The sequence below is a fragment of the Giraffa tippelskirchi genome, chromosome 13 (assembly GCF_054371585.1).
Source record: "Giraffa tippelskirchi isolate mGirTip1 chromosome 13, T2T-mGirTip1v1.2.pri, whole genome shotgun sequence".
Classification (NCBI taxonomy): domain Eukaryota; kingdom Metazoa; phylum Chordata; class Mammalia; order Artiodactyla; family Giraffidae; genus Giraffa; species Giraffa tippelskirchi.
Window position 1 is genome coordinate 14,973,428 of NC_137287.1, and position 23,377 is coordinate 14,996,804.

At 49.8% G+C, this 23,377-nt stretch overlaps 3 protein-coding genes and 1 long non-coding RNA gene across 6 annotated transcripts in view; 2 read left to right on the forward strand and 2 right to left on the reverse strand.

The window, feature by feature from the left end:
• Window positions 1-118: 118 nt before the first annotated feature.
• Window positions 119-4,277, forward strand: LOC145532157 (cardiotrophin-2-like). The gene is made up of 2 exons (XM_081556670.1): window positions 119-316; window positions 2,961-4,277. Exons 1-2 carry the CDS (start codon window positions 119-121, stop codon window positions 3,426-3,428), a joined length of 666 nt encoding a protein of 221 aa, XP_081412796.1. The 3' UTR covers window positions 3,429-4,277.
• Window positions 4,278-4,284: 7 nt separating this feature from the next.
• On the reverse strand, window positions 4,285-8,249 carry LOC145532696 (cardiotrophin-1-like). Its single transcript, XM_081558262.1, has 2 exons — window positions 7,368-8,249; window positions 4,285-5,230 (listed from the first exon to the last, which is right to left on the reverse strand). Exons 1-2 carry the CDS (start codon window positions 7,427-7,429, stop codon window positions 4,924-4,926), a joined length of 369 nt encoding a protein of 122 aa, XP_081414388.1. The 5' UTR covers window positions 7,430-8,249; the 3' UTR covers window positions 4,285-4,923.
• A 298-nt stretch (window positions 8,250-8,547) lies between these two features.
• LOC145532701 (uncharacterized) lies at window positions 8,548-21,799 on the reverse strand. The gene is made up of 2 exons (XR_014073472.1): window positions 20,631-21,799; window positions 8,548-11,612 (listed from the first exon to the last, which is right to left on the reverse strand). It is a non-coding gene; the product is annotated as an uncharacterized LOC145532701 (long non-coding RNA).
• Window positions 8,566-23,377, forward strand: part of LOC145532695 (cardiotrophin-2-like) — a 33,792-nt gene continuing 18,980 nt past the window's right edge. The window contains exons 1-2 of one of the 3 annotated variants that reach the window (XR_014073469.1): window positions 8,566-9,534; window positions 21,602-21,960. The gene's annotated coding sequence lies outside the window, so the exon portion shown is untranslated. Of the gene's footprint in view, window positions 9,535-11,821; window positions 12,273-21,601; window positions 21,961-23,377 lie in introns of those variants that run through there. The other 2 variants (XR_014073468.1, XM_081558261.1) reach the window with 2 other exon arrangements.

The window sequence follows — 23,377 nt, forward strand, 5'->3', positions numbered from 1 at the left end:
CAGGGGAATATTCTGGGCTAGAAATAAGCTGCTTACAGGGTGACTCTGCCCTGAGTTGCACACACAATATCGCTGTAAGCCACAAGGGTTGGATCCATAGGAGGGGCTCTTATGATGAATGAGTGAATCAGCAGGTGAGGTCAGGGACTTGGTGCTGACCTCTGATTTCTTCCTGCCAGCCCCCTTCTGCCTGCTGGCCCTGCTGCTGCCACCTCTCAGTTTGGGAGCCCCCGTCTCCACAGCTGAGTCCATCAATCAAGCCTTTAACCTGGCGCTCTACATGCAGATCCATACTTCAACCCTGATGCCGACTTACGTGAGTGACAGGGCATGAGCAGGGGGTGAGGGGAGGAGGCTCTCACCCTCCTGGCCCAGCCCTGGGGAAGGGAGGTAGAACAAGGCTGCAAGAAGGTTCCTCCATGGGTCCTGGGGTCCAGGGGCTCTGCCAGCTAGAGACACACCCACAGGAATGATGTCACTGATGCCTGGGTGACCTTGGGCAGGTCATTCCTTCTCTCCCTGTCTTAGCTTCCTCATCTGCCAAATGAGACGGTGACCGTGCCTTGGCTGACCTCTCAAGAGTGTTAGAAGATTCAAAGGAAGCACCTAGAGGGAAGTTTTTTACAGGCTCATGAGTCTTTCCATAATCACCTCCTGCCGTGTGCCTTCTTGAGCCTATGCCATGCTGGGAGATTCAGCCTCGTTATCTTACTGGCTCCTCAGATAGCTCTAAGAGGTAGAATTTTGACCTATTTTTACAGATAAGAAATCTGAGGAGGCTTCTTTAGATTTTAAAAAATTTTTATATTTCTATAGTTTCATTTATTTTTGGCTGTGCTGGATCTTTGTTATTCAGTTTGAGCTCTTCTCTAGTTTTGGAGAAGGAAATGGCAACCTATTCCAGTACTCTTGCCTGGAAAATCCCATGGACGGAGGAGCCTGTTAGGCTACAGTCCACGGGGTCCGAAAGTGTCGGACAAGACTGAGCGACGTCACTTCCCTCACTTCCCTCGCTTCCCTCACTTCATACTTTATCACTGGAGAAGGAAATGGCAACCCACTCCAGTATTCTTGCCTGGAGAATCCCATGGACGGAGAAGCCTGGAGGGCCATGGTCCATGGGGTCGCAGAGAGTCGGACGCGACTGAAGTGACTGAGCACGGGGCCCATCTCTAGTCTGAGTGAGTGGTGGCTATTCTCTAGTTGTGGTGTGCAGGCTTCTCATTGCGGTGGCTTCCCTTGTCGCTGAGCGCAGGCTCTAGGCCTCGCAGGCTTCGGTAGTTGTGCCCTGCGGGCTCAGCAGTTGCGACTCCCTGGCTCTAGAGCAGAGGCTCAGTAGTTGTGGCGCACGGGCTTAGCTGATCTAGGACATGGCGGATCTTCCTGGATCAGGAACCCATGTCTCCTGCATTGGCAGCAGGATTCTCCACAAAGCCACCAGGGAAGCCCTCTTCTTGATTTTGTGACGTGGACCATTTGTAAAAGTCCTTATTGAGTTTGGTACCATACTGCTTCTGTTTTATCCTTTGGGTTTTTGGGCTGCGAGGCAAGTGAGATCTTAGCTCTTCAACCAGGGATTGCACCCACATTGCCTGCATTGGAGGGCAGAGTCTTAACCACTGGACCATGAGGGAAAGCCCAGGAAACTGAGCTTTGGAGGGGGAATCCTTCTCCTGAGGTCACAAAACTGTCTGGAAGTTCAAAGCAGCAGCCTGCTGGCTGGGTCTGACCCACAGATGTTTTGTTCAGGCCAGGCGATGCTTGTTCAAATGCTGAATATGAAAACCCGTCCAAACCAGGCACAGGGGTCCTGTGGCCTCCAGTCACCGTGCCCCACCCCCTCCCCATCTGCTTCTTCTCCAGGTGATCTGATCTACCTGGCCCCTGGAGGCCCTGGACTTTGTGACTCTTCCACTGCCCTATATTCTAGGTCCATGTGAAGTTACCTAACCTAGTCTCTTTTTTCAAATCTAGTTTCTTTCTTGTTGGCTCTGCTGGGTCCTTGCTGCTGTGCACAGGCTTTCTGTAATTGTAGCGAGCGGGGACTACTCTTCTTTGCGGTACTTTGGCTTCTCATTGCGGTGGCTTCTATTGTCAGGAAGCATGGGCTCTGGGATTGAGGGCTCAGGAGTTGTGGTCCCCAGGCTTAGTTGCCCCAAGGCATCGGGGATCTTTCTGGAGCATGGATGGAACCCATGTCTCCTGCTTTAGCGGGCAGATTCTTAACCACTGATTCACCAGGGAAGTCCCTTCCTCTAATTTCTAGTCTCATATCTGCCACCACCCTGTGGGTAGCTTTGAGGACCCCGAGTTTCCCCATTGGTAAAATGGGGATGTAGGACTAGGTGATCTGTCAATTACAGAATGTATTGGTGTGCACTGAAATTCTGTGGATCTAGGTTTGTGGAGGTGAGAAATTTAATGGAGAAGGCATTAACTACATAATATTATAGTTCAGTATTAATAATTGGATATTAATGATTATTTACAAATGAACAAATATTAACCACTGAAGAATGTGAATAAAAAGGAAATACGGCTTTAACCACATTGTCCATAATATATTTAGCTTGAAAATACTGTAGTAAGTAACATAATCATAGTGTTCATGATATTAATATAAATATGTCATTAGTGAATGATATTAACGCCCTCATCGTATGCCAAGTGCGAAGTGCTTTATATCTATTACATCTTGTCATCTTCACCATTACAGGGCCATGTGGGAATTACTGAAGCTGCGAATCAATGTTGCAAAACTTGTATGTGGAGAAGGCTGAATTGAAGCCTAACAGAACTGGGGCTCTGGGCTAGAACATTTCATCCAATCTCTGAGAGGCAGGGAATGGAGACTCCCTCTAGGAAGAGGCCAGTCTCCTGGAAGGCAGATGTGAATTCAGGGGCACCCTAGGGCAGCATTTGGGTCCCCTCCCTCTCATCTGTCTCTGTCTCTCATGCAGCTCCAGCACCAAGGCAGCCCCTTTAGTGATCCCGGCTTCTCAGTCCCCGGACTCACGCTCAGAACCCTCCCTCCAACGGAAATGCCCTACGGGATCTGGGAAAAACTGGAAGATCGAGTACGTCTGAGCATCACCAAGGAGGTCTTCTGGTCCTTCAGCCAGCACCTCCAGCTTGTGGAGGATGACCAGCGTGACATGAGCCCTGATAATTCCATCGTGCTCAATCAGCTTGGGGAAGCAAGACTCAAGGCCAAAGGCCTAGCGGGCAACGTGGCTGCCATCATGGCTGCCATCATACCTGGCCTTGGCCCGCTCACCCCCGAAGCAGACCCCCTCGGTTTTGTCCCCTTGGGGGAGTCGGCCTTCCATAAGAAGTTGCGAGGGTATGTGATAATCCGGGACTACGGCTTTTGGATAGACCGAGCTGTGACTTTCTTGGGTGCGCTCAAGGCCAAATACTCTCAATAGAGGAGGTGGGACTTCCTCTTAGAGGCTGCAACCTTTTCCCTTTCACAGATGATTCTTTCCTTTTTTCTTCACAAGGGATTCTTTTCTGCCTTGCTTCTTGGCTAGAAAAGAGACACATGTTGTCTAGCAGGCAGGGCTTGTGTACCACGAATTTGGAACATTTCCTGGGGACCAGGCCTCTAGTCCTTATGCCTCGGCCTTCCTGCCCAGGTCCTGTGGCCTCCCTTCCAGATCTGGGTGGGACTCCATGGATAGCATCTCATGAATTCCCATTCCAGTGGGACTGGTTGCTCACTTCCTGGTTGGAAAGAAATACCTCTTTCAAGAGGCTTCACTTACAGTCCATGGGATCACAGAGTCGGACATGACTGAGTGACTAACACTTTTCACTTTCACCTCCCACTCGACAGGGGGAGTATAGTTGGTCCCCTTCCTGTCATTTAGGGGAGGTCCAGGGACTGCCTTCTTGTCTCTATCTACCTCACTTCGTCTATGAAGATATGGATGTCCTGAGCAACGAGGCCTCCCTTTTGCCTGGAGTTCATTTCCTCCACTACACTACCTCTCTGACTGTGGCCACTGCTCCAACTTCCCACCTTAAGGTGCTTCACTTCCTATTCAATCGATGTCTAACTCTTGAAAAGTTAAGGACTCGAGTCACATCTGTTTCTTGCTCAGGACACATCCACTTCGGGATGACAGATGGCATCCCTGGCCCAGGGCTCTCCTGAACCTACTATTTATAGTGTGGCTTTGCCGATGGCGGGGGCAACCAGGCCATACCCCAAGGATCTTATTCTCCTGAAATGTGTCTCCCCATTTTCAACAATTATATATCCTGGTAAATTCAATGGTCTTTTTATTTTTAAACATTTTATTTCAAAAAACTTAATTGATTCTCATCAATTTTTTTTTTTTTTTTGGTCTCCATAATCCTGACTTGAGGAGAAGGGAAGGTGTAGGATTAGGGCAGAGGGAGAGGAAGGGGTGGAGGGCATCAAAGGGAGAGGGTGCAGGGCCACAAGGGGTGGGATGGGGAACGGGGAGGGCAACAGGTGGAGTGACCCTGGGGCCAGGTGGCTGAAATGTGTCTGGAGGAGCCCTTCCACCACAGGGCCAACAGGCATGTTCCTGGCCAGGAAACGACAGACAGAAGGACAGAGGCAAACAGAGTGACAGGTGTCCCTTCCTTGAGATGAGGTGGAGATATACACAGGCTCAGAGGGGGCCAAGAGGAAACAAGAGACAGGAAGACAGAGAGATGCTCAGAGAGGCAGACCCGAGCGATGGAGAAAAATCGGGGGAAGCAAGGACATGAAAGATGCGGGAAGTCCTAGAGGGAGACAGGAAGGACCCAGTGAGAAAAAGAGATGGAGAAGCGTAGAAAGAAAACAGAGAAATGCAAACAGTCGGAGGACACAGAGACGCTGACAGAGATGGGGAGAGATGGAGACGGCCAGGGAGGGGACCGTGAGCTGGGCCGCGCGCCAGGCGCTCAGGCCGGGCCCCTGGGTGCCAGGTGGCCCAGATCAGCCTCAGTGCGGCTCACCCACTCGAGGTACAGGACGCACACAAGGAAGTCCAGCACCTTGGCCGGCAAGATGGCCACGTAGGCAGTGGCGGCGGTCGCAGGTTCGCCCCGGGGCCCGGGACTCTCGGGCCCCAGCGCGCACAGCACGGCCTCCACCGCGGCGCCCGGAGACCGGACTGGCGTGCCGCGTCCTCCAAGCGCCTTGGTAGGCGCAGCGCGCGCGGTTTCACCTCGACCTGGAGGCGGCGCACGATGTCCAGCAGCGGAGGGGCTGTGGGGCAAAGAGACCAACCAGGAAAGGGTGACTGCAGGGAAAAGGGAGGGGGTGGCACAGGGGAACACAGGATGCAGCTGGTCCTACGGCTACTGGGAAAGGACCACTCTTGGGAGCCCTGGGGAGCACTAAGGATGAGGAAGGCGGGCACAACCCCATGGTTCTTGGATACCTACTGTATGCTGCGCCTGGCAGCAGGTACATTCTTATCCACGCTGTTTGACCTTTACAACTCAGCAAAGGAAACATTTCAGGGAGGAGGTCCCTTGAGGGTCATAGGGATTTGCTCAAGGTCACACAGTGGGTAAGACTAGCTTCAAATCCGAGACCACTCTCACAGGTGAAAAGGAGGCCAAAGAAGGCAAAGACCCATTCCTGGCTCTGGGGAGGGGGTCCAAGGGGGCCCAAGCTTTCTGTGGGTCTCTGCCTCTGAAAGTTGGGAAAAGCCTGAAGGTAGGGAGTGGGAGGGATTCTTCTGTGGACCCTAACATTGGCCCCAGCTTGAAGCTGAGGACAGAAATGGGCCTGGCGGATATGTGAACCAGCCAGTGAATGAAGGAGTGAACCTATGGCAACCTTACATGACCCTCAAGGGAGTCACCCCCAGCCCCCCAGATAGGTGCTGAGGTCAGCTGGGGAAAGGTGACCCCCTGCAGCGGGGGTAGAACTCAAGGCAGTGCACTGCCGCAGCAGGCACGACTGCTTCATGTGCCCAGGCCCACGGAACTTCTTCATGTCTGGGCAGAAGTGGAGTCTCCGCACTCAGTTCGCACACAGGCATGGCAGCGGCGGGTGGCGCACTCCAGCCCCCGGCCGCTCCACGACACTGGGGGCGTCAGCAACGCCGAGGACTGTGGGTGCAGGGTGACAAGGTCCGGTCCGGGGGGGAGGCCCACGGGTACCGTGGCTGGCGAGACTCCTCGCAGCTTTCCCCCCACTCCTACGCAGCCAGAGCTTGACTTCCTACCCAGGGAGACAAGGAACAAGGAGGTGCTCCTCCTGCAGAGGCTCAGGGGAACCCCCCTCCTTCTAGGCAAGGCCACCCTCTTCCTGAAGCAGCTCACCTGCCTCCCTGGGAGCCATGAGAACTAGCTTCCTGACCTCACTCCTACTCTAACACTTCTTCCATACTCCCGCGCCTGACCCAGGGAGGACGACAAGGGACACCGACAGGCACAAGGGCCTTTCCACGGACATCCCCACAGCGAAGCTCCTGGGAAAACCAGGGGCACCTTGTCTGTGGAGTCACCTGAGACAGGTCCCAACTCTTCCCCTGTTCTCCAAATGTGCTCCATGTCCGGCTCGCCCCAAGCTGAAACACCCCACATGGACCTCCCCGATCCCCACAGATTCCTGATTGCCAACTCCAGACCTCTCTCTTTTCTCTCAGAAGCTACTAACACCCAACGCCTCTTCCCCTAAAGCCTAGATGTCCTCCTCAGATTCAATGGCAACCTGCTCACCCAATCTAACCCCTGAAGATCCACCGGGCTGCCCAACTTCCCAGCGCTCAGAGACCTTCTTTGAGATGCTCTTTCAGAACCGCTCCGTGGCCCCAAGTTTCAACACTGTTCGCCACAGAGCTCCCTCTGCTCCAAGACAGCCTCCTTATGGGTCTCTCACGTTGACCTGCCCAATCTCCCACATTCCCTGCGATTCTAGAATCCAGCCTGACGTCTCCATAGAACTCAAGATGGGCTCATGGGCACCACCCCTCGCCTCCCAGATTCCCAAGCTGCTTTCCATCCCTAATTGTCTGGAATCCCTTGGGCTCCCCTTCCCAGGCAAACCAGATCGTCCAAGATCCCACACAGATTCAGCAGGCCTGGAGGGTCTCTGCATATCCAGAGTCTTCTCCCAGCTTCCCCCATTCCAGACCCATCCATGGGGGGAAAGGAGCCCTCCAGCGCTCCAGGGGAGGGGCCTTGGAGGGCTGCAAGGGCAGGCGGGGATGGGGGTCTGCAGGGGGAAGCGGGGTCTAGGAAGGAAGGCCAGTTCCCCAGGGTTGAGAGGTAACAGGAAAGAGAGCTGGAGTTGAGGAGTTTGGAGCAAAGAGAGGGTGAGGCCGGGCTGAGTATGAATGGGACTGGGAGCTCCCCAGATCTGGGGGTGAGGACGAGCCGCATGAACCTACCTCACACGGGTCCCGGGAGCCATCTCTCCCTTCTCGGCAGCTCCCGGCGGGTCGGCGGCCATCGGCAGCGTGGCAGGGGGGGGCGGGCAGCGCGGGGCGCGGAACGCTCAGAACGCCGGGGTCCACGTTCCCCCGAGGGCGCTCGGCCCCTCCCTCCGGCGGAAGCCGCGACGACGGCGAGTGCCGATGGGGGGCGACGGGGGTGAGGCCCTCCCACAGGCTGCGGCGCGGCCCTTCCAGGGGGAGGTCCTGCTCTAGGGGGCTCAGTTCCTCACTCCTCCCAGGCCAACGGGGGCTCCTCGGGCGCAGGGTGCACAGCTTCTGCCCGGGCCCCACTCAGTACGGGGGTCCGAGTCCCAGCTCCCGTCCCCCAACCCCGCCCCGCCTCTCCACAGCGCCCCCGGCCCTTTAACTGGCCCCTTCCCAGTCCCCATTGCCCAGGGGTCCAGGGCCAGGCCTTGGACCCCCCCACCGTTTCTGGGGTTCAAACCCCGCCCACTGCCGGTTCCCGGGGAGCAGGGATCCCTGTAACCTGCTAGCCTCCCCTGGGCCCGCCCCTGGCCTGCGGCCCCCTGCGCTACTGCTACGGGGCGAGCATAGGGGCTGAAGGAAGCTGCTGGGCTCCGGCCCCCCCAGCCTGCGCGCGCCCCAGACCTCTCCCTCTCCCCCCAGCGTGCGACCCCCGGGAGATGGACATTTAAATAAAATTTGAATAAATCCCCTTCCTCAAGCTGGAGGCTGGAAGGAAAGGATGGAAGGGGGCAGGAAAGCGGGGAGGGGGCAATAGCCGTGCCTCAGCCACTCTGGTCCGCCGACCCAGCGCTGCTTCGGCCCGGGGCCCTGGCCGCCCCTCTCATCCCTCCTGAGCTCCTTCCTCTTTCCTCCTCCCCTCCCCTCGCCTCCCCTCGCCTCGCCTCATCCTCCTCCTCCTCCTCCTCCTCCTCCTCCTCCTCTTTACTCCCTCCTTCTCCCAGTGGAACCCCGCCCCTGCCCCCTCCTTCCCCACCACCTCCACTTTTCAGGACTAACATGCGCACGGCATGACGGAAGTAGTAGTCCGTCGGGCGACCGTGCTACCGTGGGATCAAAGGGATCCTGGGGTCAGCGGGAACTACACACAAGATGGCGGTGGACGTGCCAAGCCGGGAGTGGAGAATGCCGGGAGTTATAGTCCGGTTGCCCCAAGGCACCGGGTTGCAGAGCATCGAGGCGTGGGAACGATGACTACCAGCAAGATGGCCTTCTGCCCCGGCCAGACCTCCTTCCCAGTCACTCACAGGCCCTCCTGTCCACAACCCTCCGCGGGTGTGGTACCTGAGGGGAGTCGCAGTCCATCTGCTGCCTTCCCGCTGCCATTTCTACTTTTCAGGAACAATGGAAAGGAACGAGGACTACAAGCAAGATGGCGAAAGAGGGGCGGACACCAGACTATTAGTCCATCTTATGAGGTGCGATGGGAATAGTAGTTTCCTAGCCTTCTAGAGTTCCTTAAGAATGGCAGGACCAAGAGTATAAGGAGACGACCATACGAATGGCAGGCAACCTAGCCTCTCGCGGTCGCCTGACTCTACCACCTTGGCACCTCGCCCACCTGTAACATCGAAATTCCCCTCTTGTTGGCGTAAAGCTTGAGGAGAGTTGCAGTCTTCCCGGCTCCCTTCTATCCTTTTCCACCAGACAATGGAAGGGGAAAGGGGCGGGGTCTACCACCACAGATGGCCCCTGGAGGAAAGGGGAGACGGTGACCTGGGACTTGTACTTCATGCGCTAAGGCTACTCCCTGTGGAAACAGGAGAAAAGACTACAAGAAACGTGGCGGCCTAGCACATCCTCTGCGCCAGTGCCTCCTGGGGGACCTAGTCCCCTCCGTAGCTCAACAGAGAAAGGACGTGGGCTGTTGAAATGTGCATCACCACCGACAGTCCAAATTGAGAACGGACGGAAACGGAGAGTCTCTTTCCTTCTCTCCTCGCCACCCGCTTCTGACGACCTACCGGGAAATGTACTCTCATGGCTTCACTCGCTAGTGGAGGGGAAGAATTTCTGTCGCCAGTGGGGATCAATGCGGGTGAGGGAGAAAAGACGTCCGAGAGATTCAGGAATCTGTAATATCCGCCTCCCCGTGTGGCGAGGACTTCATCTGTCAGGGGAAGGCTCTTCAAGGAAGGTAACAGTAATCGGTATTGTGGCGACAAGGGAGGCGCGGTTGTTGGCGAAAGTAGTGTGACGCTGTTGTCCCTTGGAAAGCTTTGGCGCCTCCCACCTGATGCTTGTTCCCCCAAACCTCAGAGAATCGGTAGCTTCCAAGTCAGGAGAGCACCAGGGAAAAGGCTCTGGAGTCATACGAAATCCCCACCCCTCCTTGGAAAGTCACCAAACCTCGATTTTTCTCATCTGAAAAATGGGGATAAGGATACCTACCTCGAAGCAGAGTGTTAAGACAATGTTCGCGAAAATGCCCACCTTCAGGGCCTGACACAGGGCACGTGTTGGTAGTCCCTTTCTCAGGGTCCTTCCAGCCCTGCTGTTTTGGGATCCCAGGTGTCCATCATGCCGGAAGGAGTTAGCTCCTGGGAGAAGAAAACTGTGCCAGGCAGTCTACCCCATCTTGAGCCGCACCCCCTCCTCCCCCGCCCCTCATCTGGGTCCTTCGGTGTCCACTACCGGTTACTGCTCCTAGGGGGCGCCCATTCTCCGTTTGCCTGAGATGCAACAACCTGATCCGATTCCTCAAGCTGAAGTTGTGGGCGCTACAAATTGCCCACCCAGTCTTGGAGGCACCCCTGCCCCCTCGCCAGGACCCCACCCCCTCCCCGCTAGACACCTCAGCTGCCGAGGCAAACGGGCCTGCTTTCTACCAGTGTACCTTCTCACCGTGCCTTAATCTTCCTCCTCTGCCTGCAAAACTATTCACTCTTGACCCCTGTGCTTCCCCCTCTTTTCTGTGCCTTGCGGACGATATGGTGAGTGTGCTTTTTCTGGCAGGGAATCCAACGCAGGCTGGCGGGTGTGATGTGACGTCCTAAGTGTGCAGGGACTGGCCTCAGGATGAACTGAGAGGCTGCTTCTAGCTCACAGTGTGTTTGGGAAATCCTTGACTCCCGGAAGATTGTTTCCTCTTTGGCCTCAGTGCTTTAGTTTGGGTTTGCATGATTCCGCAGGGATTTTTCTGGAGCCAGTCCCTCTACCTATTAGGTTCTTCCCTTCCACCCTTCTCACCGCTGCACCCAGTTAAATATTCATCTTTCAAGTTTGTGTCTCAACGAAGCTTTCATGTGTGTAATTCCCAGATGAGAGTCATTTGACTCTTCTTCTAGATATAAACTTTATGAAGGCTCCGTGTCTCATGTGCTTTCAGCATCTCATTTGATCCTGGTAAGAATCCTGTTTACGATCTCATTTTATAGATGAGGAAACTGGGAATGAATGAGTGATAAAGCTAGGACTCAGAGCTTCTCTGGCGGTCTGTCTAGTGGTAAGGAATTCGCCTGCTAATGCAAGAGACCCGGGTTTCAACCCTGGTCTGGGAAGATCCCACATAATGCAGAGAAACAAAGCCCGTGCGCCAGAACTTCCGAGCCCAGGCACCTAGAGCCTGTGCTCCCTTACCAAAAGAAGCTACCCCAACGAGAAGCCTGCCCACCCCAACAAAGAGTAGCCCGTGCCACAACTGGAGAAAGCCTGCATGCAGCAATAAAGACCCAGCACAGCCAAAAATAAATAATACACAAATAAATGAAATAAAGTATAGAAAGGAATGTAAAATTATGAGGAAAAATAATTAGTATCATAAAATGATTTTTTCTAAAATAGCTAGGATTCCCAAGGCCTCAGAGCCCATCTTCAGAGCTATAGCATCTGCCAGTTGATCATGTCCAGCCTCTGTGTGTTACATTTGGCAGAGCAACCACACATTTCTTTCACTTGGAATCCAGCAACACTGAGTCTGCATTCTTTGTATCCTTGAACAAGAAACAGCTGTTGCAGAATTGTGGCTGCCCCTTTTGGATAAGACAAGTACTCGCCAGAAACGCCCAGTCTTAATCCAGCTTGCTTCAGTCCTAGCAGAAGCACTACTGGCCCCACTTCATTAAATGAGACCCAAACATAAACCTACTGAAGGTCAAGGCGATTTCTTACACTCTATAGAGCACTTCAGGGCCAGATGGTGTGCCTGCACCCCTAGCTGGCTGGATAGAGAGATGGCTGAGTGTGACTGCATACAGAGATAGAGGAGAACTTTTGCTTTTCACTTTATAACGTACTCTGCTGTTTGACATTTTTACCATGAGCAGATATTATTTGTATATACTTAAGGAAAGGCTAATAGAGTTCTGCCAAGAGAATGCACTGGTCATAGCAAACACCCTCTTCCAACAACACGAAAGAAGACTCTACACATGGACAGCACCAGATGGTTGACACTGAAATCAGATTGATTCTATTCTTTGCAGCCAAAGATGGAGAAGCTCTATCCAGTCAGCAAAACCAGACTGGGAGGTGACTGTGGCTCGGGTCATGAACTCCTTCTTGCCAAATTCAGACTGAAATTGAAGAAAGTGGAGAAAAACCACTAGACCGTTCAGGTATGACCTCAATCAAATCCCTTATGACTACACAGTGGAAGTGAGAAATAGATTTAAGGGACTAGATCTGGTAGAGTGCCTGATGAACTGTGGGTGGAGCTTTGTGACACTGTACAGAAGACAGGAATCAAGACCATCCCCAAGAAAAAGAAATGCAAACAAGCAAAATGGCTGGCTGAGGAGGCCTTACAAATAGCTATGAAAAGACGGGAAGCGAAAAGCATCGGAGAAAAGGAAAGATATACCCATTTGAACGCAGAGTTCCAAAGAAAAGCAAAGCGAGATAAGAAAGCCTTCCTCAGTGATCAATGCAAAGAAATAGAGGAAAACAATAGAATGGGAAAGACTAGACATCTCTTTAAGAAAATTAGAGATGCGAAGGGAACATTTCATGCAAAGATGGACTCGATAAAGGACAGAAATGGTATGGACCTAACAGAAGCAGAAGCTACTAAGAAGAGGCGGCAAGAATACACAGAAAATCTGTACAAAAAAGATCTTCAGGACCCAGATAATCACGATGGTGTGATCACTCACCTAGAGCCAGACATCCTGGAATGTGAAGTCAAGTGGGCCTTAGAAAGCATCACTACGAACAAAGCTAGTGGAGGTGATGGAATTCCAGTGGAGCTATTTCAAATCGTAAAAGATGACGGTGTGAAAGTGTTGCACTCAATATGCAAGCAAATATGGAAAACTCAGCAGTGGCCACAGGACTGGAAAAGGTCAGTTTTCATTCCAATCCCAAAGAAAGGCAATGGCAAAGAATGCTCAAACTACCACACAATTGCACTCATCTCACATGCTACTAAAGTAATGCTTAAGATTCTCCAAGCCAGGCTTCAGCAATACATGAACTGTGAACTTCCAGATGTTCAAGCTGCTTTTAGAAAAGGCAGAGGAACCAGAGATCAAATTGCCAACATCCGCTGGATCGTCGAAGAAGCAAGAGAGTTCCAGAAAAACATCTACCTCTGCTTTATCGACAATGCCAAAGCCTTTGACGGTGTGGATCACAATAAACTGTGGAAAATTCTGAAAGAGATGGGAATACCGGGCCACCTGACCTGCCTCTTGAGAAACCTGTATGCAGGTCAGGAAGCAACAGTTAGAACTGGACATGGAACAACAGACTGGTTCCAAATAGGAAAAGGAGTACATCAAGGCTGTATATTGTCTCCCTACTTATTTGACTTATATGCAGAGTACATCATGAGAAACACTGGGCTGGAGGAAGCACAAGCTGGAATCAAGATTTCCAGGAGAAATATCAAAAACCTCAGATATGCAGATGACACCCCCCTTATAGCAGAAAGTGAAGAGGAACTAAAGAGCCTCTTGATGAAGGTGAAAGAGGAGAGTGAAAAAATTGGCTTAAAGCTCAACATTCAGAAAACTAAGATCATGGCATCCGGTCTCATCACTTCCTGGCAAACAGATGGGGAAACAGTGGAAACTGTGGCTGACTTTATTTTGGGGGGCTCCAAAATCACTGCAGATGGTGATTGCAGCCATGAAATTAAAAGATGCTTACTCCTTGGAAAGAAAGCTATGACCAACCTGCTGCTGCTGCTGCTGCTGCTAAGTCGCTTCAGTCGTGTCCGACTCTGTGCGACCCCATAGACGGCAGCCCACCAGGCTCCGCCGTCCCTGGGATTCTCCAGGCAAGAATACTGGAGTGGGTTGCCATTTCCTTCTCCAGTGCATGAAAGTGAAAAGTGAAAGTGAAGTCGCTCAGTCGTGTCCGACTCTTAGCGACCCCATGGACTGTAGCCTACCAGGCTCCTCCGTCCATGGGATTGTCCAGGCAAGAGTACTGGAGTGGGGTGCCATTGCCTTCTCCATTCAAATTCTCTAAGGAACATTTTTTCTCCATAGTTTCTCCTGTGACTGACTAGAAACGATTCTTCACAGCCAATTCTTCTTTCAACCTGTACATTTGATCACTTCCCATGACATGCCTAAGTTTTTAAACATAGCCTTAATTTTGATCAAAACACTGCACAGCATTTATTTTATAACTCCTTAGTTAACAAATTAAAAGTGAAAATCAAATTATTTTAACTTGGAGACATAAGATCTGTAATAATACACTGAAAAAGCCATAGAACACATACAGTAAAACTGTATTCACTTACCATTTGATACACCTCATATTCTTGATTCTAAGGGATGTATTTTCATGTATTTTACATTTCCTGAAATTTTATAATTGATGTCAAAAGAAACCAGCTCACTTCCATATGAAGAACACATGTTCTATGTGTATGGAAACCTAGACAGCATATTAAAAAGCACAGGCATTACTTTGCCAACAAAGGTCCATCTAGTCAAGGCTATGGTTTTTCCAGTGGTCATGTATGGATGTGAGAGTTGGACTATAAAGAAAGCTGAGCACTGCAGAATTGATGCTTTTGAACCGTGGTGTTGCAGAAGACTCTTGAGAGTCCCTTGGACTGCAAGGAGATCCAACCAGTCCATCCTAAAGGAGATCAGTCCTGGGTGTTCATTGGAAGCACTGATGTTGAAGCTGAAACTCCAATACTTTGGCCACCTGATGCGAAGAGCTGACTCATTGGAAGGGACCCTGATGCTGGGAAAGATTGAGGGCAGGAGGAGAAGGGGACAACAGAGGATGAGATGGCTGGAAGGCATCACCATCTTGATGGACATGGGTTTGGGTGGACTCAGGGAGTTGGTGATGGACAGGGAGAGCTGGCATGCTGCGGTTCATGGGGTCACAAAGAGTCGGACACAACTGAGCAACTGAATGGAACTGAACTGAACTGAAAATAGGCTTCCCCAGTGGCTCAGCAGTAAAGAATCTGCCTGTGATGCAGGAGACACAGGTTCAACCCCTGGTTGGGGAAGATCTGCTGCAGGAAGGCATGACAACCCACTCCAGTATTCCTGCATAGAGAATCCCATGGACCGAGGAGTCTGGCAGGCTACAGTCCGTACCGTCGCAAAGAATCGGATACGACTGAAACGATTGAGCAGGCACGCTTAAAATATGAGTTGCAAATACTATAATCCAGCCACAGTGACACTAAAATATAAAAACAACAGTCAGACCTTCTCAGTGATAAGTGAACTCAGGGTTTAGAGCACCCACAAGTCCCTTTTCATTTGCACAAAACATTTCTGTCTTCTGTCCACCTCATTTACACATTTTGTCTAAGAACCATCGGAAAGATGGTTTATGGCACTCGGTGGTGGTGGTTTCCTATATGAGGGGCGGGGGCTGCAGACCACATTGAGAAACAGGTGCACCATTCAGTCTCCAGTGAGGAGCTGCTGAAAAGCGAGGGAGGGCTCCTGCCGGCGCTCAGAACTATCCACAACCTTGGACTGAGCTCACTGAATTCAGGAGCTGGAGCAGCCCATTGATCTGGAAGTTCCTTTGCAGCAGTGGGTGGTGCTCTTCTAAAAGATCCAGATCTCTCCTGGATTTGTGTAGAAGGTCATAGCTTCTGTATCAGTCAGAGTAGGTGAAGTTATGCTGCAGTAACAAAGAACACCCACGTTTGGGTGGCTTACAACAACTAAGGGCTGTTTCAGGCTCAGGCTGTATGTCTAGTGTTGGTCAGTGGGGCGAGGTCTGCTTATTCTAGTTACCCAGGGATTAAGGCCAAGGGAAGAGGCTCCATCTGGATATGAGCTTCCATACTCACCATCCAATCACCGATGAACTGAGGGAGAAGGGCTCAGTGAAACATGGCCTGGCTTTTATAGCGTCTGCCCAGAAGTGACACAGGACAGTTGTGCTCACATTGTATTGACTAATCCACAGCCTTCCCTAATTTCAAAGTGGGCAGAGACAGGAACTCTTTGCACTTTCTGCCTGGAAGGAGAAGAACTACAATGCCTGTGAGTGTATGTTAAGTCATTTCAGTCATGTCTGAGTCTTTGCAACCCTATGGACTGTAGCCTGCCAGGCTCCTCTGTCCATGGGATTCTCCAGGCAAGAACATTGGAATGGGTTGCCATGTCCTCCTCCAGGGCATCTTCCCAACCCAGGGATCAAATCCACATCTCTTACGTCCCGTGCATTGGTAGTCAGATGCTTTACCACTAGCACTCCCTGGGAATGCCTGTAAACAGCCTTAATGACAAACACAGCTTTCTGTGGCTCCTAGTGGAAGGGACAGCCATCATGTAGCAGATTATCTGGGCAAGCGCCCGCTATAAGACATGCACTGATGGAGCTCTTTTGTTCGTCACATGGGACACTACACAGAAAGCAGAGAAGAGGGCCTTCCCTGGTGGTCTGTTGGTTAAGAAACGGCCTTCCAACGCAGGTGAAGTGGTTGGATTGGGGAACTAAGATCCCACATGCCACAGGGCAAGTAAGTTCTCAGTCGAACTGCTGAGCCCATGTGCTTTTTGCTAGCGAGAAGCCCGTGCATTGCAATGAAAGGGCCTGCATGTCACAACTAAGACCGAAAGCAGCCAAATAAATAGTTTTTTAAAAAAGCAGAGAGGAGTTTAATTTACACTGAAATATGGTGGGCAATGAAGAGAAAATGCCTCTGTAAGAGGTTGACAGTCACCCCTGCAATTAGTAATCCCTGAAAACAAGGCTCCACAAAAGTTGCCAGGGTCTGGTTAATGAGAGTTCTGAAAGTAAACCACCCAACCGTGGGTGTGGCTTCAAATGGTCACAGAACACTTCAGTAGCGTTCATTGTCCAGTATCCCTGGAGGGTCTGATGTCAACAGTAGCTGAATTTCTCCTGTCAGTGGGTGTTGCCAGTATAAACTTCTCCCCAGACCTCATCAAATTTATCACATAGATACTATCACATTTCTTTTTAGAGTTGTACACTTCTAGTGGGGCTTCCCAGATAGGACTAGTGGTAAAGAATCCATCTGCCAATGCAGGAGACGTAGGGCGCTCAGGTTCCATCTGTGGGTGGGGAAAATTCCCTGGAGGAGGGCAAGGCAATCCACTCCAGCATTTTTGCCTGGAGAATCCCATCGACAGAGGAGCCTGGTGGCCTGCAGTCCATAGGGTCACAAAGAGGCGCACTCAACTGAAGCACCTTAGCGGGGACTGAGGCAACCTAGCCCACATGCAGGCACCCTTCTCACTGAGAGCTGGGATGGAAGCTCTAAGTCGCTTCCTGCAGCAGGGGCTTTCAACATTGGAAAAGTTTGTTTCTTTTTTAAAGGCGTTTGAAATCATCAACGTGCTGATATTCTTTCTGACCATGCTGGGTCTTTGTTGCTGCATGTGGGTTTTCCCGAATTGGACCACTCTTCCTTGTGCTGCCCTATTTCTCACTGCAGTGGCTTCTCTTGTCGTGGAGCACAGGCTCTAGGGCTCATGGGCTTCAGCAGTTGTGGCACACAGGCTCAGCTGCATGTGGGTCTTCCCGGGGCAGGGATTGAACCCATGTCCCCTGCATCGGCAGACAGGTTCTTAACCACTTGACCACCAAGGAAGTTCCCTTTTTGACCCTTTTGAATATTGAAGCAGACAAATCACTGGACTACGCTTGCAAAGAAACCCCACACAGTTGGAAATAAATGATGTTAAAAATCTTCTGGAAAATGTGGTTGAGGACCACCGCTGCTAGATCAGATAAATGGATATTAAGCTCCTCTTGTGGGTCAGACCCTATGCTAGGCAGCTGTGCTGTGCTGTGCTTAGTTGCTCAGTCGTTTCCAACTCTTGCCAGGCTCCTCTGCTGGTGGGGATTCTCCAGTCAAGAATACTGGAGTGGGTTGCAGTTTCCTCCTCTGGGGGATCTTCCCAACCCAGGGATCAAACCCAGGTCTCCCCAATCACAGGCCGATTCTTTCCTGTCTGAACCACCAGGGAAGCCCCATGCTAGGCAGCTAGGATGCAAAATTCCTGACCTAATCCAGAGTGAGCTGGGAGCCTCAGGCCTTTGTCCATTTAGAGATGAGCATTTGAGATTTAGTCTTCCAGAAATCTAGGATCTGTAAGACCGTGGCCTCCTGCACAATACTGTATTCTTCCATTTACCTGTATTCTTCCAAATTCTTCCAAATATTCTTCTTCCAGAGCTCCATGGAAAACTCTGAATTCTCATGTAATTCTTCCATTAGCTGCTGCTAGGCCTCCTGCCTTCATTCCCTTCCTGGAATGTGCTTAACTTCACCCCCCTCTCTAGGCCCAGAGTGTGTGGGTGCTAAGTCACTTCAGTCGGGTCAGATTCGTTGCGACCCTATGGACTGTATCCCACCAGCCCTCCTCGGTCTATAGGATTTTCCAGGCAAGAATACTGGAGTGGGTTGCCATGCCCTCTTCCAGCGGATCTTCCCCACCCAAGGATGGAATCCACATCTCTTATATCTCCTGCATTGGCAGGCGGAGGTTCTTTACCACTAGTGCCATCTGGGAAGCCCAGGGCAGCCGCCTAAACTCTTAACTGGTCATCCACAGATATTAGGAAGCCCTGAGGGCTTAGATCTCAGCTGCCTAAAGCTCTCTCTTCCATTAGAATGATCTGAATTCCACTAGATTTGCTTAAGCAAGGGTCAATCCAACTCTTACATCTATACACGACCACTGGAAAAACCATAGCTTTGACTATAGGGACTTTAGTCAGCAAAGCGATGTCTTTGCTTTTTATTATGCTGTCTAGGCTGGTCATAGTTTTCCTTCCAAGGAACAAGCATCTTTTGATTTCATGGCTGCAGTCACCATCTGCAGTGACTTTGGAGCCCAAGAAGATAAAATCTGTCACTGCTCCCACTTTTCCCCTTTCTACTTGCCATGAAGTGATGGGACCGGATGCCGTGATCTTAGTATTTTGAATGTCAGGTTTAAGCCAGCTTTTTCGCTCTCCGCTTTCACCCTCACCAAGAGGCTCTTTAGTTCCTCTTCATTTTCTGCCAGTAGGGTGGTATTATCTGCTGCTCTGAGGTTTTTGATATTTCTCCTGGCAATATTGATTCCAGCTTGTGAGTCATCCAGCCTGCATTTTGCATGATGTACTCTGCATAAAGTTAAATAAACAGAGTAACAATATATAGCCTTGTTGTACTCCTTTCCCAATTTTGACCCGGTTGGTTGTCCTTTATTGAGCCTCATAAAGGTTTCTCAGGAAATAGCTAAGTTGGTCTGGTAGTTCCATCTCTAAGAATTTTCCATGGTTTGCTGAGATCCACACTGTCAAAGGCTTTCCAGTAGTCAATGAAGCCGAAATAGATGTTTCTTCTGTAATTCCCTTGCTTTCTCTATGATCCAGCTAATGTTGGCAATTTGATCTCTGGTTCCTCTGCCTTTTCTAAACCCAGCTTATCCATCTGGAAGTTCTCAGTTCATATACCGCTGAAGCCTAGCTTGAAGGATTTTGAGCATGACTGTACTAGCACATGAAATGAGTGCAGATGTGCTGTGATCTGAGAATTCTTTGGCACGGCCCTTCTTCGGGATGGGAAGGAAAACTGACCCTTTCCAGTCCTGGAGCCACTGCTGAGTTTTCCAAATTTGCTGACATATTGAGTGCAGCACTTTAACAGTATCATCTTTTAGGATTTGAAATAGCTCCAACTAGAATTCGGTCGCCTCCGATAGCTCTGTTCATAGTAATGCTTCCTAAGGCCCACTTGACCTCACGCTCCAGGATGTCTGGCTCTAGGTTAGTGACCACACCATCGTGGATACCCAGGTCATTAAGACCTTTTTGTAGTTCGTCTGTGTATTCTTGCCACCTCTTCTTAATCTCTTCTGCTTCTGTTAGGTCCTTACTGTTTCTGTCCTTTTTCATGCCCATCTTTGCATGAAATGTTCCCCTGATCTCTCCAGTTTTCTTGAAGAGATCTCTATAGTCTTTCCCATTCTATTGTTTTCTGATTTCTTTGCATTGTTCATTTGAGAAGGCCTTCTTATCTCTCCTTACTATTCTCTGGAACTCTGCAATCATTTGGGTATATCTTTCCTTCTCTTTTCTCTTCTTTTTACTTCTCTTCTTTCCTCAGCTATTTTTAAAGCCTCCTCAGACAATCACTTTGCCTTCTTGCATTTCTTTGGGATGATTTTAGTCAGTGCGTCTTGTACAATGTCACAAACCTCTGTCCGTAGTTCTTCAGGCAGGCTGTCTACCTGATCTAATTCCTTCAATCTGTTAGTCACCTCCACTGTATAATCACTGATAGCTCAGATGGTAAAGACTCCGCACTGCAGGAGACCCCGGCTCGATTCCTGGGTCGGGAAGATCCACTGGACCAGGGATAGGATAACCACTCCAGTATTCTTGGGCTTCCCTTGTGGCTCAGCTCGTAAAGAATAAGCCTGCAATGCAGGAGACCTGAGTTCAATCCCTGGGTTGAGAAGATACCCTGGAGAAGGGAAAGGCTACCCATTCCAGTATTGTTCTATGGACTGTATACTCTATGGGGTTACAAAGATTCGAACACAACTGAGCGACTTACACTTTCACTGTATAATTATAAGGGATTTGATTTAGGTCACAGCTGAATGGCCTCGTGGTTTCCCTTACTTTCTTTAATTTAAGGCTGAATTTTGCATTAAGGAGCCAATGATCTGAGCCACAGTCAGCTCTAGGACTTGTTTTTACTGACTGTATAGAGCTTCTCCATTTTTGGCTGAGAAGAATACAATCGATCTGATTTCAGTATTGACCATCTGGTGATGTCCATGTGTAGAGTTGTCTCGTGTGTTGTTGGAAGAGAGTGTTTACTATGACCAGTGTGTTCTCTTGACAAAACTCTGTTAGCTTTTGCCCCGCTTCATTTTATACTTCAAGGCCAAACTTGCCTGTTACTCCAGATATCTTTTGACTTCCTATTTTGCCTTCCAATTCCCCATGATGAAAAGGACATCTTTACATCTGTTTTTTTTTCTTTTGGTGTTAGTCCCAGAAAGTCTTGTGGATCTTTATACAACAGTCAACTTCAGCTTCTTCGGCATTAGTGGTTGGTGCACGTTTGCTAAGTCGCTTCAATCGTGTCCAGCTCTTTTTGACCCTATGGAATGCAACCTACTGGACTCCTCTGTCCATGGGATTCTCTAGGCAAGAATACTGGAGTGGGTGGCTGTGCCTTCCTCCAGGGGATCTTCCCGACCCAGGGATCAAATCCACATCTTTTAAGTCTCCTGCCTTGGCAGGCGGGTTCATTACCACGAGAGGCTCCTTAGGACCTATGCAATGTCTGAGTGGGAATCAGCAATCTATATTTGTAAGACTAACCCAGGGGATTCTTTTTTCCACTGAAATCTAGAATGAGACTCAGTGTGGAGATCTGGCCTTACCTCGGTGCAGGGCCCTGTGGGGCTCCTGGACACAAGGTCTTTGTGTCCTCCCTTTTTTTATTTTTATATATTTGTTTACTAGGCTGCACTGGGTTGAAACATGTGGGATCTAGTTCCCTGACCAGGTATCAAACCCGGGCCCCCAGCACTGGGACCATGGGGTCCCAGCCACTGGCCACGAGGGAAGTCCCCTCCTCCATTTCTTTGATTATGCCAAACAGCCTTCTTTCAGGCTCCATGGCCTTCCCTGAGTTCTAATGGGGAGATTCAAGCAGTTGTTCATTAGGGAAGGGCAGGGATGTAAAACCTGGGAGAAGCCAAGAAAATGAAAGTAGCCTTGGGGCCAGAGCCTGATTCCCCATCAAGGGATGCACACAATATCTTTGAGCTATTTTGCAGATCCTGAAATCCCCGCTAGGTGGGAGAATTTGATGGTTAACAATGGTATCCTGCCCACAAGCATGTAGACAGCTGACCCGTTGGACCTGAAGTTTGAGACCATGGACTCCTACTTACCTCACCACCAACCCATCAGAAGAATGTTCACGCTGTTGATGTGTGGCTAAGATAATATCATAAAGCAATAAAAGAAAAAAAGAAGCATGTCACGAATTGATCATGCCCTCTCTGAACAATTGCTATAAAACTTTTCACTCTCTTCCCCAGATGGGGGACAGATGGTTTTGAGGGCATGAACCCACTGTATCCCCCTTTGCCTTGCAAAGCAATAAAGTACTGCTTTTCTACTTTACCCAAAATTCTGTCTCTGAGATTTGTTTCGGCACTGGTGTACAAAGAAGCTGAGCTTTCAGCATCATCTCTAGCTTTGGGGCATTGTGTAACATCACCTCTTAGAAACTCAATTTTCTTACCTTTATGAGATGATTATTATTTTATTTTTCAAATGGTGAATATTTATTTATTTATGGCGTAGAGAGCGTAGCTGCTCCTCAGCATGTGGAATCTTCCTGGCCTAGGGATTGAACCCAAGTCCCCTGCACTGGCAGGGGGATTCTTTTCCACTGCACCACCAGGGAAATCCCCTCCTTTTCATTTTATTTTTTCTTGTCTTTTTGTTGTTGCTGTTGCTATTAGGCTGACTAAGTTCTTTACATTTTTAGATATTAATTCCCTTTAATATATGATTTTCAAACTTTTTCCTTCCTTTCCATAGGCTGTCTTTTCATTTTGTTAATTGCTTCTTCTGGCGTGCAGAAGCTTTTTAGTTTGATGTAGTCCAAGATGGAAATTCTGGATCAAGTGACTGGGGAAATATTCTCAGAAGGAGAATAGGATTATCAAGATATTTCAGTGATAAAATGCTGAGCAAGAATGTGGTCTCAACTGACCACATTTGATCTAGAGAAATTCTGGAGCCAAAATTGTATCACCAAGTTAATTTGACCACTGGCCAAATTCTTCCAGGAGGAGAGGTGCTGGGCAGTTCTCCAAAGGTGGGGGACTTGGGGGATGGGTGTACTGTTGGCAAAAGAATCTGGTGGGGGCACCAACAAGCTTCTCCTATTAAGTTCTCTTCATGCCAGTACAAATTCCCCAGGATTCTGCTTGATCATAATTTCTTAATTATTATCCCTCTTCTTAATCTCTTCTGCATCTGTCTTTGCCTTTTAATATGCTGTCTAGGTTTGTCATAGTTTTCCTTCCAAGGAAGAAGCATCTTTGAATATCATGGCTGCAGTCACCATCTGCAGTGACTTTGGAGCCCAAGAAGATAAAGTCTGTCACTGCTCCCATTTTTTCCCGTTCTACTTGCCATGAAGTGATGGGACCAGATGCCGTGATCTTAGTATTTTGAATGTGAGGTTTTAAGCAAGCTTTTTCGCTCTCCGCTTTCACCCTCATCAAGAGGTCTTTAGTTCCTCTTCATTTTCTGCCAATAGGGTGGTATTACCTGCTTCTCTGAGGTTTTTGATATTTCTCCTGGCAATATTGATTCCAGCTTGTGAGTCATCCAGCCTGCATTTTGCATGATGTACTCTGCATAAAGTTAAATAAACAGAGTAACAATATATAGCCTTGTTGTACTCCTTTCCCAATTTTGACCCGGTTGGTTGTCCTTTATTGAGCCTCATAAAGGTTTCTCAGGAAATAGCTAAGTTGGTCTGGTAGTTCCATCTCTAAGAATTTTCCATGGTTTGCTGAGATCCACACTGT

Excerpts from the sequence above, each read along its gene's own strand:
- LOC145532696 (XM_081558262.1), bottom strand. The coding sequence starts at position 7,429 with ATGGCCGCCGACCCGCCGGGAGCTGCCGAGAAGGGAGAGATGGCTCCC. Across the intron at positions 5,231-7,367 it reads GCTCCCGGGACCCGTGTGAG|CCCCTCCGCTGCTGGACATC; the intron begins GTAGGTTCATGC and ends TTTGCCCCACAG.
- LOC145532157 (XM_081556670.1), top strand. The coding sequence starts at position 119 with ATGAGTGAATCAGCAGGTGAGGTCAGGGACTTGGTGCTGACCTCTGAT. Across the intron at positions 317-2,960 it reads CAACCCTGATGCCGACTTAC|CTCCAGCACCAAGGCAGCCC; the intron begins GTGAGTGACAGG and ends TCTCTCATGCAG.